Source organism: Suncus etruscus, chromosome 4 (genome assembly GCF_024139225.1).
Source record: "Suncus etruscus isolate mSunEtr1 chromosome 4, mSunEtr1.pri.cur, whole genome shotgun sequence".
Taxonomy (NCBI): domain Eukaryota; kingdom Metazoa; phylum Chordata; class Mammalia; order Eulipotyphla; family Soricidae; genus Suncus; species Suncus etruscus.
The window spans coordinates 79,523,025-79,544,764 of record NC_064851.1 but is presented as its reverse complement, the minus strand read 5'-3'; the positions used below and the strand labels follow the sequence as shown (position 1 = coordinate 79,544,764).

General features: G+C 36.5%; 1 protein-coding gene across 1 annotated transcript in view; it reads left to right on the top strand.

Annotated features, from left to right (window-relative positions):
• AK9 (adenylate kinase 9) overlaps positions 1-21,740 on the top strand; it is a 190,930-nt gene that overhangs the window by 56,703 nt on the left and 112,487 nt on the right. Inside the window, 3 exon segments of the mRNA XM_049772605.1 lie at positions 2,759-2,904; positions 18,259-18,415; positions 19,407-19,521. Of these exon segments, the coding sequence (XP_049628562.1) occupies positions 2,759-2,904; positions 18,259-18,415; positions 19,407-19,521 (418 nt within the window).

Below are 21,740 nucleotides of genomic sequence, written 5' to 3'. Positions count from 1 at the left end.
AATGGAGACACATATCCTGCTCATGGATTGGGAGGATTAACATTATTAAAATGGCAATACTCCCCAAAGCATTGTATAGATTTAATCAATCCCACTAAAGACAACCCATAACATTCTTTAAAGAAATGGAACACTCCTGAAATTCATTTAGAACAAAAAATACTCATGAATAGCTAAAGCAACCCTTAGGAAAAGGAATATGGGAGGTATCACTTTCCCCAACTTTAAGTTGTATTACAAAGTAATAGTCATTAAAACAGCATGGTATTGGAATAGACAGACCCTCACATCAACGGAATAGACTTGAGTATTGCAAGAATGTTCCCCAGACATACAATCAATTAATCTTTGTTGAAGGGGAAAAAAACTGCAAAATGGAGCAAGGAAAGCCTCTTCAACAAGTGTTGTTGGACAACTGGTCAGCCACATGCAAAAAAGTGAAATCAGACCTCCATCTGATTTCAAACACCATGCACAAAGGTCAAATCCAAATGGATCAAAGACCTTGATATCAGACCCAAAGCCATAATATATCTAGAAGAACATGTAGGTAAAACTCTCCATGACATTGAGACTAAAAGCATCTTCAAGACGGAAACAACACTCTCCAATCAATTGGAAGTGGAGATAAACAGATGGGACTATTTTAAGCTGAGAAGCATCTGTACCTCAAAAATAATAGTGACTAGGATTCAAAAGCCACACACAGAATTGGAGAAACTATTACCCAATACTCATCAGAATAGGGGCAAATATCTAAGATATACAAGGTACTGACAAAAATTGACAAGAAAATACCATCTAACTCCATCCAAAAATGCAGAAAAGAAATGAACAGACACTTCCTCAAAGAAGAAATACAAATGGCCAAAAGACAAAAAACTGCTCCACATCACTAGTCATCAGGGTGGTGCAAATCAAAACAACAAGATACCATCTCACACCACAGAGACTGGCACACATCACAAAGAACAAGAACAATCAGTGCTGGCAAGGATGTGGAGTAAAAGGAACTCTCAGTCACTGCTAGTGGGAAGGCCACCTAGTTCAGCCTTTATGGAAAACAAAATGGAGATTCCTCAAAAAACTGGAAATATTGAGCTCATATAATCCAGCTATACCACTCCTAGGGACACATACCCTAGGAACACAAAAATACAATACAAAATACCCTTCTGCACTCCTATATTCATTGCAGTGCTGTTTACAATAGCCAGAAACTGAAAACACCCCAGATGCCCAACAACAGATGAATCCCTAAAGAAACTGTGGTATATAAACACAATGAAATACTATGCAGTTGTCAGAAGAGGTGAAGTCTGAAATTTTCCTACACATGGATGGACATGGAAACTATTATGCTGAGTGCAACAATTCAGAGAGAGAGAGACAGATACAAAATAGTCTCATTCATCTATGGGTTTTAAGAAAAATAAAAGACATTATTGTAATAATGCCCAGAGACAATAGAGATGAGAGCTCAAAGGATTGGCTCATGATAAGAAGCTCACAACAAAGAGTGGTGAATGCAGTTAGATAAATAACTACACTAACAAATATCATGACTTGTTAATGAGTGAGGAAACTAGAATGCTATCTCGAATACAGGCAGGGGGTTGGGGAGAAGAGAGATTGGGGCATTGGTGATGGGAATGTTGCACTGGTGGAGGGGTGTGTTCTTTTTATAACTGAAACCCAACTACAAACGTGTTTCTAATCATGGTACTTAAAGATATTATTTTTAAAAATGATATTAAATTTATTATTATGTAAATAAGTTGCCATTGCCAATTGCCATGTCAACTATTTTTAAATAAATTATTTAATTTAATCACCAAGAGATACACAGTTACAAAGTTGTTCATGATTGAGTTTCAGATATACAATGTACATCACCTTTTACCAGTACATCACCTTTCCCACCACCAATATTCCCAGTTGCTCTCCTGCCCTCCCACTTCCTGCTTTTGTGGCAGACTTTCTCTATTTATCATCTATCTATCATCTCTCACACACATATTGACCACAACAAAATTGGAATTTTGTAACTAGAGAATAGAAAAATTGGGGCCGGTGAGGTGGCGCTAGAGGTAAGGTGCCTGCCTTGCAAGCGCTAGCCAAGGAAGGACCACGGTTCGATCCCCTGGTGTCCCATATGGTCCCCCCAAGCCAGGGGCAATTTCTGAGAACTTAGCCAGGAGTAACCCCTGAGCATCAAACGAGTGTGGCCGAAAAACCAAAAAGAGAAAGAGAGAGAGAGAGAGAGAGAGAGAGAGAGAGAGAGAGAGAGAGAGAGAATAGAAAAATTGACAATTGAGCAAACAGGTAACAGCACATTTAACGCCATTTTCTAGCTATTGCTACCTCACCACTCACCATAACCCATAACACCATAACTACAGGGATATCACATGAATTCTTACCTCTTCTACTCTGGATTTCCAGGAATTACTACCTCTTCATCTCTGAGAGGAGATTTTCACTTCTGTTAAAGGAAGGGTAATAAACTGTTGTTCTTGGAAAGGGTATTTGGAGGACTTTCTGAGCTGAAGATCATGTGGGTTCTGCTAGAAGGCCATGATGGATGGAGCCTGGTCCATTACAGTAAACACAACTGGAAAATCAAAGGTTGAGTCAAGTGGAACTTGCGTGTGTTGCACTAACACAAAGACAGTATTTTCCTGGGTCAACTATCAACAGGCATGCAAATAGTATTGTCCAATAAATATATTAACATTTGCTTGTTATTTTATTTTAGAATTAATTCAAAACTCAATAGAAGTAACTGCAGACCACCCAGAAGTTGTCTCTATGATAGAGGAGTCTATAGAAATAGCACGGAATATAAATTTTGAACAACCAAATGAAAAATGTGCTGAAATCTTAGCAGAAATCATCAAAGAAGTAAGAACTACAGGATGTTTTTTTATCATTAAATTGTAAGGGGGGAATGTAGTAAATGTATCATTATTTTAAAGTTTTATTTGGAGGTTTTTAAAACAGTTTATAGATTTGCATACATATTTTGTTTGGTTTAGGTTTGTGTCATATTTGACAGTTCTGAGGGGTTATTCCTGGCCGTGTACTTAGGAATGATCCTGGTCCTGGAAGTGTTCAGAAGAATATACATTTGTGCCTTGTATTCTCACAAGAATCATGACCACCATAGCCAAAAGCAAGCAAAGTGTCCTCCCTCTAGTTCTATATCTGCACCTCATTCATGTACATTTTTGTTTGTTTGGGAACCAAGCCTGGTGATGCTTGGGGGTTACTCTGGTTTCCACTCTCAGGTATCACTCCTGGCAGTGCTCACCGTACCATATGGGATGCTGGGATTGAACCTGGAAGAGCTGCATACAAGGCAAAACACTCTATTCATTGTATTATCATCACTTTGGCCTCTCATGTATAGTCAATAATGCTATGTGTGATATATCTCAATGAAAAATAGCTTATGTTCTTTACAATTATTTTCTTATCTATAATTATCCAAGATAGTATAATGGTTTAAACTTTAACCATTGAATTCTTTATTTTAACGCTCATTATTCTTAATTGCTTAAAATGGTGTTTATAGTCAGTTCCACAGTATTTCACCTATGAACTTGTTGCACAGTTAATTAAGTTCATCCAATGGCCTTAAAGTATATTTATAGAAGAATATTGTTGAGTTTTTAAATGACTTTTTAATCTAAGGAGAAAATAAAATCTCATAAGAATATCTCACTTATAAGCTATTTATATGAACCTATTTTGTAAACAAATTTTTGGTGAACAATTGGAGAAAAAATCAAAGGGAACAAATAAACTTTCAACTTATTTTCTATTTTTTATAATTTAAATTTATTATCATAAATGACAATATAAAAAGGAAAAATTATTCTGTGTGAGTGTAAAACCATTCTTTAACACATTGAATTGTCCCCTTGAGTCCTTGGCTATACCAAAATGAGTTATTATCATGAGTTTCCTATGGATATCTTTCAACTTCTGCATGTCTTCAGGTTCTTACATTATTAGTAACTTCTTTTAGAAAAGTTCTAATCCCTTTGCTTCTATGGGGCCTAGGAATAAGAAGACAAAGTAAACAATTATTTCCTTTAAGGAAATATCAGTCAACTGAATAAATCCTGATATTTAATCCATTAGTTGAATTACCAAGTGGTAAATAGTTTGTACAAGTTGCAGAAATTTCCCAAAGGATGGGGCTATTTTCTTTGTCTGGAACATAAAAGTTTTCTGGAAGAGGAGGCAAGAGGAAGAGGATGTCTTCATCACTGCAAATCCTGTCTTTTTCTTCCTGTGAACATTTTCTCTAATTTTCTCAAGGAGATTTATAATTTAAATGTACAATATACAATACAATTAGAAGCTGCCTAGATTTGAACTTAACTTCTTTTAGTACATATTTCTGTGTTCTTTTATAATACTACATGCTTTACTATAATGTTAATGATAGGATCACATACATGCAATGTTCCAACACATACCTTCCCCCAGGGTATCTGCTTTCCTCCATCATTGTCCCTGGGTCCCTCCCACCCCACCTTGGTAAGCTAGTTCTGTAGATCAGTTTTCATTTTTGTTATCTTTGACTATTTATTATTCCTCTATTATTTTTCTCTATATCCTACAAAAGACAGGGTATTTTAGTTTCTGTATCTCTCCTTCTAAATAATTTCACTCAGCATAATACCCTTTCTTTCATCTACATAGTGGAAATTTTATTGTTTCAATTTTTTATAGAAGAATAGATATTCTACCATGTACATATTATTAATGGCATCTCACATTGTGAGAATAGCACAAATAAAAAGAACAAAGCCAACCATTATTGGTGTGGATGTGGGGAAAAGGAATTTTCATCTACTACCATGGGAATAAATGTCTGGTTCAATTTCTTTGGAAAACAGTATGAACAGTTCTCAACAGAATTAAATTTTGAGTCATTTCACTTCTTGGCATCTAAACCAGGGTCCAAAATCAATATTTCAAAAAGACATTTGTGCTTCTATGTTCATTGTCCAGTATTCACAATAGCCAAGATGTGGAAACAAGCCAAATATCTAAGAGCAATAACTGGATAAGAGAAATTGTGATATACACACAGATATAGAATATATATTGGATATATATCAAATAAATTTAATTTTTATTAATTGCTTTATTTAAGCATCGTGGTTATAAAAATGAACTTATTTTTATTTTTAATATCTTTATTTAAACACCTTGATTACAAACATGATTGTGGTTGGGTTTCAGTCATGTAAAGAACACCCCCCTTCACCAATGCAACATTCCCATCACCAATGTCCCAAATCTCCCTCCTTCCCACTCCACCCCCGCCTGTACTCTAGACAGGCTTTCTACTTCCCTCATTCATTCACATTGTAAGGATAGTTCTCAATGTAGTTATTTCTCTAACAGCACTCATCACTTTTTATGGTGAGCTTCATGTCATGAGCTGGACCTTCCAGCCCTCCTCTCTTTGTCTCTGAGGATTATTGCAAAACTATCTTTCATTTTTCTTAAAACCCATAGATGAGTAAGACTATTCTGTGTCTTTCTCTCTCCCTATGACTTATTTCACTCAGCATAATAGATTCCATGTACATTCATGTATAGGAAAATTTCATGACTTCATCTCTCCTGACGGCTGCATAATACTCTATTGTGTATATGTACCACTGTTTCTTTAGCCATTCATCTGTTGAAGGGCGTCTTGGTTGTTTCCAGAGTCTGATTATGGTAAATAGTGCTGCAATGAATATAAGTGTAAATAAAGGGTTTTTGTATTGTATTTTTGTGTTCCTAGGGAATATCCCTAGGAGTGGTATAGCTGGATCATAAGAGAGCTCAATTTCCAGTTTTTGGAGGAATCTCCATATCGCTTTCCATAAAGACTGGACTAGATGGCATTCCCACCAGCAGTGGATAAAAATTCCTTTCTCTCCACATCCCCACCAACACTGCTTGTTCTCATTCTTTGTGATGTGTGCCAATCTCTGTGGTGTGAGGTGGTACCTCATAGTTGTTTTGATTTGCATCTCCCTGATGATTAGTGATGTGGAGCATTTTTTCATGTGCCTTTTGGCCATTTGTAATTTTTTTTGTCAAATTGTCCATTTCTTCTCCCCATTTTTTTGATGGGATTAGATGTTTTATTGTTTGTTTGTTTTGTTTTGTTTTTGTAAAATTCTGTCAGTGCCTTGTATATTTTGGATATTAGTCCCTTATCTGATGGGTACTGGGTGAATAGTTTCTCCCACTCAGTGGGTGGCTCTTGTATCCTGGGCACTATTTCCTTAGACGTGCCAAAGCTTCTCAGCTTAATATATTCCCATATGTTAATCTCTGTTTCACTTGTTTGGAGAGTGCCGTTTTCTCCTCGAAGATGCCTGTAGTCTCAATATAATGGAGTGTTTTACCTACGTATTGTTCTATATACCTTATGGTATCAGGTCTGATATCCATTTGGATTTTACCTTTGTACATGATGTTAGCTGAGGGTCTAAGTTCAATTCTTGCAAGTGGCTAGCCAGTTGTGCCAACACCACTTGTTGAAGAGGTTTTCCTTGCTCCATTTAGGATTTCTTGCTCCTTAATAAAAATTAGGTGATTGTATGTCTGGGGAACATTCTCTGAGTACTCAAGCGTATTCCACTGAACTGAGGGTCTGTCTTTATTCCAATGCCATGCTGTTTTGATAACTATTGCTTTGTATTACAGTTTAAAGTTGGGGAAAGTAATGTGTCCCATATTCCTTTTCCTAAGGATTGCTTTAGCTATTCGATGGTGTTTATTGTTCCAAATGAATTTCAAAAGTGTTTGATACACTTCTTTGAAGAATGTCATGGGTATTTTTAGAGGGATCACATTAAACCTGTATAATGCTTTGGGGAGTATTGCCTTTTATTTTGTTTTGTTTTGGTTTGGTTTTTGATTTTTGGGTCACATCCGACAACGCTCAGGAGTTACTTCTAGCTCTACGCTCAGGAATCGCTCCTGGCAGGCTCAGGAGACCATATGAAATGTCGGGATTCCCAACCACCGACCTTTTGCATGCAAGGCAAATGCCTTATCTCCATGCTATCTCTCTAGCCTCGAGTATTGGCATTTTAATGATGTTAATCATGTCAATCCATGAGCAGGGTATTTGTTTTCATTTCCATTATCTTCTCATATTTCTTGGAGCAAGGTTTTAGTTTTTCTCCATTGACAATAATATTTGTCATTGGCTTATGGTAGATGGCCTTAACTAGATTGCAAAAGGTTCTGTTCATTCCCGTCTTGCTGAGTGTTTTTTTTTTTTATCAAGAATGGGTGTTGGGGCTGGCGAGGTGGCGCTAGAGGTAAGGTATCTATCTGCCTTGCAAGCGCTAGCCAAGGAAGGACCGCGGTTTGATCCCCAGGTGTCCCATATGGTCCCCAAGCCAGGGGCAATTTCTGAGTGCTTAGCCAGGAGTAACCCCTGAGCATCAAATGGGTGTGGCCCGAAACCCCCCCCCCAAAAAAAGAACAAAGAATGGATGTTGACCATGTGAATGAATGAGGGAACTGGAAAGCCTGTCTAAAGTACAGATGGTGGATAGGGTGGGGTGGAGAAAGATTTGGGACATTGGTGGTGGGAACGTTGCACTAGTGAAGGGGGGTCTTCTTTACATGACTGAAACCTAATCACAATTATGTTTGTAATCAAGGTGTTTAAATAAAGATATAAAAAATTAGAATGGGTGTTGGATCTTATCAAATGTTTTCTCTGTGTCTATTGATATGATCAATGTGATTTTTATTTTTCTTCTTATTTATATTGTGTGTTATGTTGATGGATTTTCGAATGTTAAACCATCCTTGCATTCCTGGGATGAAACCTACTTGATCATAGTGAATGATCTTCTTGATGAAGCATTGGATCCTATTTGCCAGGATTTTGTTGAGGATCTTTGCATCTGTGTTCATCAGGGATATTGGTCTGTAATTTTCTTTTTTGGCAGCATCTCTGTCTGGTTCTGGTATCAAGGTGATATTGGCTTCATAAAACTGTTTGGAAGTGTTCCCGTTTTTTTAATTTTATGAAAGAGCCTGGCTAGGATTGGTGGTAATTCCTCTTGAAAGGTTTGAAATAATTCATTAGTAAATCTATCTGGTCCTGGGATTTTCTTTTTGGGCAGGCATTTGATTACCTTTGTAATTTCGTCAATAGTGATGGGGGTGTTTAGATATGCTACATCCTACTTACTCAACCGTGGAAGGTTATAAGAGTTCAAAAATTTATCCATTTCTTTCAGGTTCTCATGTTTAGTGGCATAGAATTTCTCAAAGTAGTTTCTGATTACACTTTGAATCTGCAATATCTGTAGTGATCTCCCCCTTTTCATTTTTAGTATGCGTTATCAAGTTTCTCTCTCTGTCTTTGTGAGTTTTGCCAATCTTCTATCAATCTTGTATTTTTTCAAAGAATCAAGTTCTACTTGTAGGTTGATCTTTTGGATTGTTTTTTGGGTTTCCATTTCATTTATTTCTGCTCTCAGCTTTGCTATTTCCTTCTGTCTCCCTATTTTGGTTCCTTTTGTTGATCATTTTCTAATTGATAAGCTGTGTCATTAAGCTGTTTGATATGCCCATTCTTCCTGATGTGTGTTTGCAAAGCTATAAAGTTTCCTCTCAGTACCACTTTTGCTGTGTCCCATAGATCTGATAGTTTGTGTCTTCATTGTCATTTGTCTCCAGGGAAGTTTTGATTTCCTCTTTGATTTTATCTCGGACCCACTGGTTGTTCAGTAGCAGGCTGTTTAATTTCCAGTTGTTAAAGTATTTTCTTCTGTGTCCCTTTGTAGTTCACATCTAATTTCAGAGCCCTGTGGTCAGCAAAGGTAGCCTGCAAAATTTCTATCCTCTTAATTTTATGGAGGTATGTTTTATGTGCTAGCATGTGGTCTACCCTAGAGAATAACCTATGTACAGTGGAGAGGAATGTGTACCCAGGTTTCTGGGGATGGAGTGTCCTTTATATATCTACTAGGCCTCTCTCTTCCATTTCTCTTTTCAGGGCTAGTATATTTTTGTTGAGTTTCAGTCTGGTTGATCTATCAAGTGTTGACAGGGCCGTGTTGAATTCTCCCACAATTGTTGTGTTACTATTGATGTCTTTCAAATTTGTCAATATTTGTTTTAGATAATTTCCTGGTCTCTCATTGTGTGTGTGTGTGTGTGTGTGTGTGTGTATGTATTTGGTTTTTGGGTCACACCCGGCAGTGCTCAAGGGTTACTCCTGGCTATCAGCTCAGAAATAGCTCCTGGCAGGCACGGGGGGCCATATGGGACACTGGGATTCGAAACAACCACCTTTGGTCCTGGATCGGCTGTTTGTAAGGCAAATGCCGCTGTGCTGTCTCTCCGGGCCCAGGTGTGTATATATTTAATAGTCTGATTTTTTCTTGTTGCACATATCTCTTGATTAGTATGAAGTGTCCATCTTTGTCCCTTACAACTTTTCTGAGTCTAAAGTTGGTGTCATCAGATATTAATATGGCCACCCCAGCTTTTTAAGGGTGTTGTTTGTTTGGATGATTTTCCTTCAGCCTTTGATTTTGAGTCTATGTTTTTTTTTTTAAACTATTCTGGTGTGTTTCTTGAAGGCAGCAGACAATTGGGTTCATCTTTTTGATCCATTTCGCCACTCTGTGTCTCTTAATTATTTCATTTAGTTCATTCACATTGAGAGAGATGATTGTCATAGGATTTAATGTCATCTTTGTGTATAAGTTTGGTGTGTTTGTTGGTCTGTCTTGTCTTAAAGTAGATCTTTCAATTTTTCCTTTAAGGCTGGTTTTGCATCTCTGAAGTTTTTGAGTTGTTGCTTATCTGTGAAGCTATGTATCCTTCCTTCAAACCTAAACATGACTCAAGCTGGGTGCAGTGTTCCATTTGAAACCTCCATTTCATTCAGTCTTGTCACAATATCCCACCACTGTCTTCTGGCCTTGAGAGTTTTTTGTGACATGTCTGCTGTAAATCTTATGGATGTTCCTTTGAATGTAATTTCCCTTTTAGATCTTTTTTTTTTGGGGGTGGGGGGCACACCTGGCGGTGCTCAGGGGTTACTTCTGGCTGTCTGCTCAGAAATAGCTCCTGGCAGGCACAGGGGACCATATGGGACACCGGGATTCGAACCAACCACCTTTGGTCCTGGATCGGCTGCTTGCAAGGCAAACGCCGCTGTGCTATCTCTCCGGGCCCATTCCCTTTTAGATCTTGCTGCTTTCAGTAGTCTATCTCTATCTGTAGGATTCATCATTGTGACTAGGATGTGTCTTGGGGTGTTTTTCTTTGGGCTCTTTTAGCTGGTACTCTTTGAGCATGCAGGATTTGAGTGCATGCAGTCTTTAGCCCTGGGAGTTTCTCTGTGATGATGTCTTTGACTGTTGATTCTTCCCATGGATCCCCTTCCTGGGCCTCTGGGATTCCAATGATTCTTACGTTGTTTATGTTAAGTTTATCCAAGATTTCTATTTTCATCTATTCACATTCTTTGAGTACTTTTTACATTGTATGATAGTTTGCCTTAAGGTTCTTTTCCAGTCTCTTCTGTATTGAATTGTTCTGCATTTGATCTTCCAGTTCACTGATTCTGTCCCCAGCTGTTGTTACCCTGCTGGAGAGGCTGTCTATTGAGATTTTCAGTTCAGCTACCATGTTTTTCAGATCTGTTATTTCAGTTTAGAATTTTCTAATTTCTGTCTTTGTGTTCTGTAACCTAGAGCTATATTTTATTGATTTCCATGAGGATCCTCCATGTTTCTATTCTAAACTCCTTATCTGAGAAGTTAATCAGATGGTTTGTGTTTTTTTGTGTCATCAGAGCTATCATCTTTATTCTCTGTGCATGGTGTTTGCCTGTGAGTTTTCCCCATTGTCACACTTGTAGTGTGATTTTTTTCTGTGTGTTATGGTGGAGTTCATTTGTTAGAAAGAGCACACAGCCACAAAGCGAAGTGGATCTGTTCTTCTAGAGCTTCTAGGAGAGCGATTTTGCTGGGCCCTTCTCGATCCACTCAGGAGAGGTTCATGACACAGAACAGTAAAAAATAAAAAATAAAAAAAATAACATGCAAGGCAACACTCACAGTCTCTCCCAGTGGGTAATCACTCATAAGGGGCTAACTTTTAAAGATATACTTCGAATTACGTATTTCTCCTAAAGTTACTTGCCCATTTGGGAAGAATTTGTAGTTTTTATGTGTCCTTTTTATGTAAATATGTAACTATTGTTAGAAATATTGCCATGATCTTTACAATATCTTCTATCTTGAATAAAATGAGTCCATTTTTAACAAATACAAATTGCTTTTAAGGACTAGGAGAAAATCTAATAACCATGCCTATATCTTAATTTCTTTTGGATAGTTTTAGAATTATAGTTTAATAGTATTTTAAAGTCTTATGGAATATGACTATCATTATTGCAAAGGGAAAAAGAGTTGTTCTCTTTGCATTAAACAATGCCCCAAAATAATTTAATGCCCCAAAATGTTTTAATTATTTTACTTGATTTAAACATAATGGTTTGTAAAGTTATTCATAATATAGTTGTTTTGACATTTCATGTTCCAACACCAATCCCACCACTAGTATAACATTCCCTCCACCATTGTCTCCAGTTTCCTATTAATCTCCAAGTTTGCCTCCTTGGCAGGCATAAAATAATTTACTTTATATTGCTTGTTAACTAAATGGTATTGGAATTATTGGGGAAAAACTTTAGTAAAGGAAAAATTATGACAATTGTTATATTTCACAATAGGGACATTAAGTCATTGTCAGAAGGGAAGGTTTACTGAGTTGTTTTGCTCCTTAATTCAGTACCCAATTGTTGATTTTGTTTGTTGACCTTGGTTGTCTTCTGTGATATTTTGGCATCTAATTTGGTGCATTACGGCTGGGGTGTCAATATTGAACATTTTGGAGGTGTTGTGTGACCACATACCAGGAATTCCAGGATCTGTGGAGCTGAGCCATTGAGATGATATAGCAGCAGCTGTAGGATGTGTCTGTGGCTGCCATGTTTTCAGAAGCAATTTCAGAGGGCAAGGGGAGAATGCTCACCTTCAGACTAAGAAGACCCTTGAAGAATGTTATAATTTTGAAAGTGATTGCATTGAAGCTATTTGGTAGTATCTATTTGGATAGTATAGTCATTTTTCATCAGTATTTGAACATTGGCCTCTACTTTTACTCTTTTACTCTTTTAGAGGCCAGAGTGATAGTAGAGCAGGGAGGGTATTTGACTTGCATACTCCCTAATCAGGTTCTATTCTTGTTATCCCATATGATATCCAAAGTCCCACCAGGAAAATGCTGAGTGCAAACTAGGAGTAACCCCTGAGCATCTTTGGATATGGCTCCCAAACAAACAAATTTTTTTTCTTTTTCTTTCAAATTTTTAAATGACCTTAAGATACAGGGTAAAATGTTAAAATGTTGATAGTTGAGTTTCAGTCATACAAGGTTCTTAACTCATCCCTTCACCAGTGTTCATTTCCTTTGTCTAATTTCAACAGTTACCCTCCTGGCCTTTACTTTCCCTCCGATTCCCAGCCTGCCTCTATGGAAGACACTTTTTTTCTCTCTTTCTCTGACTCACTTCTCAGTTTTTTCCTGAATGTTACTGAATGAATATCATACTTTACATCCTTTCGGTACCTTCTTGTCTAGAGTGATTATTTCCAACTATCATTGTCATAGTGATCTCTTTTCTCCCCTAATTGCACTCCCTGCTTTTTATGGCAAGATTTCTTCCTAGTGTTGGCCAGACCTTCATCTCTATTGTCTTTGGGTATCATTACTAGATTGTTGTTTCTCTAAATATCTCACAAATGAGTGCAATCATTCTGTCTATTGCTCTCCCTCTAACTTATTCCATTCAGCATAATACTCTCCATATTCATCAATGTATATGCATGTTTTATTATTTTATTTTCCTTAATAACTGCACAGTATTTCATTTTGTAGATGTGCCATAATTTCTTTAACTACTCATCTGTTCTCAGGCACTTGGGTTGTTTTCTTATTCTAGTTATTGTGAATAGTGGTGTAAGGAGCATAGGAGTTCAAATGTCCTTTCTGTATTCTGTTTTTGGGACCCTAAGGTATATTTACAGGAGTAATATTGCTGGGTTATATGGAAGATTAATTTCTAGTTTTCTGAGAAATATATATTTTGTTGTCCAAAAAGACTGGACAAGTCAATTTTCCCACCAACAAGAGAGTCCTTTTCTCCCCACATCTGAGTCAGCACTGCTTGTTCTTGTTGGGTTTTTTGTTTGTTTGTTTTTTGGTGAACCACACCCGGTGGTGCTCAGGGGTTACTCCTGGGTCTGAGCTCAGAAAGCACTCCTGGCAAGCTTGAGGATGCTGGGAATCAAACCTGGGTCCACCTTGGGTCAGCCGCATGTAAGAAAAATGCCTTACTGCTGTGCTATCACTCCAGCCCCAAGCTTTTTCTTGTTGTTCTTTTTTGTTTGGTTTTGGTTTTTGGGTCACACCTGGCAGCACTCGGGTTATTCCTGGCTCCATGCTCAGAAATCGCCCCTGGCAGGTACAGGGGACCATATGGGATGCCAGGATTTAAACTACCATCCTTCTGCATCCAAGGCAAATGCCTTACCTCCATGCTATCTCTCCAGCCCCTTCTTGTTTTTGATGAGGGTCAATCTCTGTAAATTAAGATGATCCTCATTAGAGCTTTGATTTGTATCTCCCTGATGATCAGCAGTGCAGAGCATTTTTTTATGTGTCTTTTAGCCATTTGTATTTCTTCTTTAAAAAAGTTTCTATTCATCTTTTCTCCCCTTTTTTGAATGGCATTGGAAACTTTTTTCTTGTAAAGTTCAACAATTGTCTTGTATATCTTTGATACTGCCCTTTTATCAGATGAGTGTGGAGTAAATAAATTCTCCCAAATGTTGGTCATTCTTTGTGCCCTGGTCATCATTTCCTTTCAGGTTCATAAGCTTCTTAATTCATTCTCATTCATTTATTTTTGCTTCCACTTGTATGCCATGATGTTTTATTTTTAAAGATACTTTTAGCTTCAATGTTACGCAGAATTTTTCTATGTTTTCCTCTAAGTATCTTATGGATTCAAGTCTGCTATCAAGGTATTTAATTCATTTTGATTGGACTTTTGTGCATGACATTAAGAAGAGGTCTGAGCTCTTTTTTATTTTTATTTTTTTGCATGTAGTAGACCAGTTTTCTCAACACTTGTTGAAGAGGATATTCTTGTTCCTCTCCCTATTTCTTGTGCTTTTATAAAGATTACATGGTCATATACATGAGAATCTGTCTAAAGGTATAAAAGTCTGTGGCTTAGGCTTCAGAAGATTGGATATTGGCCATTCACCCTTGAACCCTATTTCCCATTTATAAAATCAGCACGATTTTCTGCACCAGTACCAACTATCAGACTTCTACTGAGGAAAGGCCCTAATGCTGCCCTAGCACCAACTTGCTCCAGAGTGGGTACATATGACATACTGATGACTTGGTAACTGCAACAACTTGCTTTCAGGACAGGGTTCCCTGCACTGCCATCTAAATATGAGATGAAACCAGAAGACACTCCATGACACCCGGACTTTGACATAGAAACTGTGCAAAAACCAGGCTCTCTAACTGCAGAAACCTGACTGAGACAACCGTGACTAAGAACAACTTTTATTGGGAACACAAAGAAAGACTTTGTGGTTAGACAACTTAGTATACCAAGAACCTGTAGTTGATATTATAGCAGGGTACTTCATAAGTAGGGTCTCCCTGTTTTTAGGCCAAAAGTTTTTCCTTTATATTTTTCCCATCATTTGCTGTGCCTATGAAAAAATAATTGCCACACACACACACTTCTCTTTTTCTTTTATTTATTTCTTATCTTTTAAATAAGGGCTCCTGGCTTTTTCATAGAACCTTTGATTGGGACATGGATTACTTTGTTTTAACACATATTTTTTCATTTTTCTATAAAACTATGAAGAACAGAAAAAAAAGGATGAGGGTCAGGGGCCAATTGGTCTCAGATGCATTGGTGAGAAAAAATTAAGGAAAGAACTAAATATTCAAGCCAACGTCAACAACAATAGAATCAAAAGATCTAAACTTTAACAATCTAAAATTAAATGGGCCTGTTATACTGGCAGGCCAGGGAGTAAAGGGTGGTGGTATAGGATGCACTCTGGATTCATTGGTGGAGGGAATTTGACACTGGTGGTGAGAATGGCCCTAACTCACTGTATATTTGAAATTCAACTCTGAAGGACTTTATAGAGCACAATGGTTTCAATAAAATAAAAATTAAAACAAAGATATTCAAGTCTATCCCATTGATCTGAGGGTCTATTTTGTATTGAATATCATGCTATTTAATCATTACTGCTCTTGTAGTACAGCTAAAGTTTAGGGAAATTGATGCCTCCATCTTTCTTTTCCCAAGAATTGCTTTCACTATTCATGAGGGAGAGGATTTGGGGAGTAGATATTGTTTCAAATAGAGTTCAAAAGTGTTTGATCTATTCCTTTGAAAAATGTCATATTATTGGAGCCGGAGTGATGGTGCAGCATTAGGGCATTTGCCTTGCATGCGGCTGACCCAGGATGGACCACAGTTTGATCCCTCAGTGTTCCATATGGTCCCACAAGCCAGGAATTATTTCTGAGCAGATAGCCAGGAGTAACAACTGAGCATCACTGAGTGTGGCCCAAAAAAAAAAAAAAAAAAAAGAAACGAAAAGAAAAGAAAAAGAAAAATGCTATATTCTTATTGGGACTTAATTAAGCATGTATTATGCTTTGGAGAGTATTATCATTTTATCATTTTATGATATGAGGTTGATCATATGATCAATGATGTTAGTCATTCTAATACATGAGCAGTGAATGTGTTTCCATTTACTCATGTTCTCTTTTATTTAAGTAGTGTTTTGTAGTTTTATTTGTATGAATATTTCACCTCTTTAGTTAGACAGATACTTAGATACTTGATTTTCTGAGACACAATTGTGAATGGGATTGTTTTTTTAATACCTGTTTCTTTTTTCTTTATTTGTATGCAGGAAAGCCATATGCTTTTGGAGATGCAAAATAATTTTATGCACTAATTTTGTAGCCTGCCACTTTAGAATATTGACCTATTGTTTCTAGAGTCTCTAAAGAGTTTATAATGTATATTATTATGTAATCTGAAAACAGTGATAGTCTCTTTTTTTTACCTTTGGTTTTTGGCTCACATCCAGCTGTGCTCAGAGGTTATTCCTGGCTCTGAGCTCAGAAATCACTTCTGACAGGCTCAGGGGATCACACAGGATGCCAGAGATCAAGCCCACCTTGGCTGCATGCAAGGCAAATGCCCTACTCCCTGTGATATTGCTGTGGTCCTAAACCTGTGATAGTCTTGCTTATTATCTAATTTGGTTTTCTTTTATTTATTTCTCTTACCTGATTGCTCTGACTAGGACTTCTAGCATTATATTATATAGCAATTGTCAAAAGTAGGCAAGTTTGTCTTGCATCAGATCTTGAATCAATCCTTTTTCATTGAGTCAGATATTAATCTGTAGTTTTATTTGATATATCCTTATCTGTTTTGGTTATAACCATAATGCTGACCTCATAAAATGTATGTAGAATAATATCATCTTCAATTTCTTTGATAGAATTTGGAAGTGATTATTTATCTTAAAATAGGAAATATACTTACATTCTATATAAGCCAGAGGATTTTACTTGTCTTCTTAATCTCTTCTGTTTGATCTCTCACAATCTATGATTACCTGATAATACATGAACTTGTTTAAAACCCTGAAAATAAATGTATTCACAGACCCACATTAAAAAAATTGTTATTGTGGTAGGACATTTGTCTTGCACAGTGCCAACCTGGGACAGACCCAGGTTCGATTCCCAGCATCCCTCATGGTCCCCTAAGCCTGCCAGGAGTAAATTCTGAGCACAAAACTAGGAGTAATCCCTGAGCTCCACCAACTGTGGACAATAATCCAAAATAAACAAATAAATAAAATAAAAAATTAATATTGTTATTAAACAATGGTTTACAAAGATGTTCTTAATAGAGTGATTTCGGGCATATACTGTTCCAATACCAATCTCACCCTCAATGTCCTCTTCCCTCTATCAATGTCCTTATGTTCTCTCCTTCCCCCAACCTGACAATTTAAGGCATATAACAAATTTTTTTCTTATTACTTGCTGCAACAAAATTTAAAGGAATAACAAATAGAATTTTTATAAAACAAATCAATATTTTAGCGCAACCATAGCACCATTAGTGAGTGCCATGCAATGCTACATTGGACGTTTCTCCTGTCCTTTAAAGTTGTTTGTTTGTTTAGGGTCATATCAATTATTGTAGGTTTGTTTCTGACTCAGTTCAGGGATCACTCCTGGCAGTGCCAGGATACCTTAGAGGCACTGGACATCAACCAGGTAGGTTTTGTATAAAGCAAGCACCCTACCTGCTATACTATCATTCAAAAAAAAAAAATAGCTTTTTTAACTCATCTTTCAAAACTGGCTTTTAAGGTTATAACTTTCCTAATCTGTCACCTGTCTATTATACTCTGTATTATTTATTCAAATCTGAATGATAATATGGATGGATAGGTTATTTTTGGTGTAGTGTTCATTTCATTGAGTTTTTGTGCTATTTCTTTCTATACTTTTCTGGCTCATTGTGTCTCATTGGCTAGATCTGCTATGTAAGTTCATTTTCTGATCTTTCCACTTTTAATTTTTTTGTCTCTATCTTTAGATTTTGTCATTTTGAGTGTGTCTTGAGGTTTTTTTAAGTTGGACACAGACCCACATTTCTAATGTACACATGTGTGCCAGAGATTGCTATTGAGAGTTTGACAGAACTGGACCATGTTAGAGATGCAAACATAAAGCCCTGATCCTGACTTGTGAATTAGCACCTGAATTATGCAATGATGTTTTTAATTTTTATTTATATTTATTATTATGCAATAAATAACAGAAACTTGTATTTATTTAATAAATGTATTTTACTTCCAAGTACTAATTTTTAATTTATATGTATTGTATTAAAATTGTTTTTCTCATGAGTAACTGGCTTTTATTTTCTCATAAGAGTCAGACTAAAGGTTTAAAAAATTGATACATTATAGTAGTAATATATAGCAGACTTGTGAAGCTTTGGTGATAATACCAGTATAAAATTTTTCACAGGCAGAAAAAGAAAACAAGAACAAGAATTCTGATGCTTCTAAATATGGGGGCTGGATCCTGGATAATTGTCCCATTATAAAAGAACTGTGGTTTGAATTCATTGATAGAGGAATTATACCTGATTTGGTTATAGTTTTATCAAATGTGGAAAACAACGGTAACTATTATTTAAATTTTCAAGTGAAGTATTTGTTGCTGATACTATTTTTAGTTAAAATTAAAAAATAGAAAGCTCTCCACCATCTCCAGGTGCTATTTATCACCCCAGTTACACATAGCACCACCACAATTTAGGCTTACATCAAGCAAGACTTCCATTCACGGGGAAGTAGTCAGGAAGAGTGTTCTGGAAGATCCTTAAAACCATTCATGGAAGCTGAGAATTTAACATTTCCCTCCAAATCAGCACTATCATTTCCATAACTAAAATGTAATATTGGAGTAAAGTCCTTTTTTACCTCAAATGGAAGATAATTGGTATAAAGATTATAATTTTCATTATTCTGTCACTTAGTAAAGCTATATAATAGTAATTAAAATAGTAAGATACTAACATAAAAAGATACATAATAAAGAGCCCAGAAATAAACGTTAAGAAATACTGTTAATTATTCTTTGATGATGGCACCAATAATATTCTGTCATTTTTTCCTCTTAAGAAATATATTTAAAAGAAGTTTCTAGGGAGAGACTATAATTCTACCTCCTTCATACTTTAATTATTTATAGCCTGCCAATATGTACCTTTTTAAAAAATATTTAAGATTATGTTAATATTTTAATGACTACACAAAAGAAAAACATCACTAAAAGAAAAACATAAAGAAAAAGCTTAAAGAAAAACAAATATATGGGCCTGGAGAGATAGCACAGCGGTGTTTGCCTTGCAAGCAGCCGATCCAGGACCAAAGGTGGTTGGTTCGAATCCCGGTGTCCCATATGGTCCCCCGTGCGTGCCAGGAGCTATTTCTGAGCAGACAGCCAGGAGTAACCCCTGAGCAACGCCGGGCGTGGCCCAAAAACTAAAAAAAAAAAACCAAAACCATAAATATTTGATATATGTCCAATTACATTGCTAATTTCCAAATATATTCCATTAAATATTATACACCTCAAAATTAATATTATTCTCTTTATTTCTATTTCAGGACAATATTTATTAAATAGATTATATATTCAGAATAAATCTAAAATTGACTCCAATATTATTGAAAGATTAACAGAAGAAATACAAATGAAGAAAAAGGAAGAAGAAGAAGCAAAGTAAAAATTCTGTCTTGCATAATAAAACTTACAATGTATTTTTGTAGTTATATAAAACAAAATTTTATTTTGGTTTTTGGGGTACTCCTGGCTTTTTCAATATGTACTCCTGACTCTTCACTCAGGGATCACTCCCGTAAGTGCGTGGGGGACCATATGTAATGCCAGGGATAGAACTAGGATTGGTCATGAACAGGGAATATGCCATACTCACTGCTCTATATATTCATCCTCCTAAAATAAATATTTGATTTCATTTTTACTAAATGTCTAATATGAAAATCATGGTCTGTTTACTAGTCAATTCTAATCAATGCACATACAAGCTATAATTTCACAAGTACAGAATCTCTAATGTATTGTTGTTTTTTAGAAGCTTTTGGGGGATTGAGGCCACATCCAGTAATACTCAGGAGTTATACCTGATTCAAAAATCATTCCTGGCAGGCTCAGGGACCATATGGGATGCCAGGAATTGAACTCAGGTCAGTCCCAGATTCACCCTCGGCCAGTCCTGATCAGCCTAATGCAAGGCATAAAACCTTAACACTGTGTTACTGCTCCTGTCCCTCTACGATTGTAGATGTTTTCATGTACCTCAATGAAATGTATTCTAAATTAAATTACTAGTCTCAAAATTCTCCCTTAAAATACGTAAGCACACAGTAAACTACAACAAAATCTGAACTATATAGGGCTATTCAATAAATCCTGAAGTAAATGTCACCTTAAAGTTTTGTTTTGTTTTTTTAAGTGAACACAGACAGTTAAGATTTTAAATGGGGGAGGGACCTGACAAGAGCCTGAGCAATAGCACAGTGGTAGGGCGTTTGTCTTGAACATGGCCAACTCGAAATAGACCTGGATTCAATCCCCAACTTCATATATGGTCCCCCAAGCCTACCAGAGACAATTTCTGAGCTCAGAGCCAGGAATAAACCCTGAGCACAACCGGGTGTGAAACCCAAACACACACACACACACAACACAGATGTCTCACAAATAATTTCAACCAGTTCCCACAAAATAAAGAAGTAATGTCTTCATGTAAACTAAAATATTCTTGTACAATGAGTCTAAAAGCCAGGAGTCAGAGAGTACAGGGAATAAGGTAATTGCTTTGCATTCAGTTAACCCTGGCTCTATCCGCAGAACAATATATTATCTTCTAATCATTAGGAATCATGCCTGATCACTGTAAAGTGTGGTCACCCCACTCTAAAAGACAAAAATTCACAGACCGGAGCTATATAACAGTGATAGGGCATTTGTCTTGCATGTGGCTGACCCAAGACAAACTTTGGTTCGATCCCCGGGCATCCCATATGGTCCTCCAAGCCAGGAGTGATTTCTGAGCACATAGCTAGAAGTAACCCCTGAGTGTCACAGGGTATAGTCCAAAAAGCAGGGGGGAAAAGACAAAAAATCCAAACCCTGGCTAAGTTCTTAGTAAGAAAATATCAAGATTAGTTATATTTAACGGAAATGTATCATTAAAGAATTTATCTGATTTGGGTATAATGAAGAATTCTTAAAAATATGAACATACTTCTCTGGCTGGGATGAAAATAAAACTTTATTAAATCATCAAATATATTAGATTAGATAATTAAATTTACTAATAACCAATATATTGATAACTATTAACTGAAACAACAATTGAAACATTTTAATTTTTAATATGGTCCCTATTTAATTATTTTCAATTTTTTAAAATAATATCTTTATTTAAGCACCATGATTATGAACATGTTTGTAATTGGGTTTCAGTTATAAAAAAGAACACATCCCCTTCACCAGTGCAAACTTCCCACTACCAATTCCCCCCATGACCCTCCTCCCCCACTCCCTGCCTCTTTTCGAGAGAGGCATTCTTTTTCTCTCACTCACCAACACTGTCATTGTAGTTGTCAGAGTAGGTATTTCTCTAACTAAACTCACTACTCTTTGTGGTAAGCTTTTTATCATGGGCTGGTTCTTCCAATCCTCATCTCTATTATCTTTGGGCATTATTACAATAATGTCTTTTATTTTTCCTAAAACCCATAGAGGAGTGAGACTATTCTGTATCTGTCTCTTTCCCTAGACTTGTTGCACTCAGCATAATAGTTTCCATGTCCATCCATGTGTAGGAAAATTTCATGACTTCATCTCTTCTGACAGCTGCATAGTATTCCATTGTGTATATATGCCACAGTTAGGGATTCATCTGTTCAGGC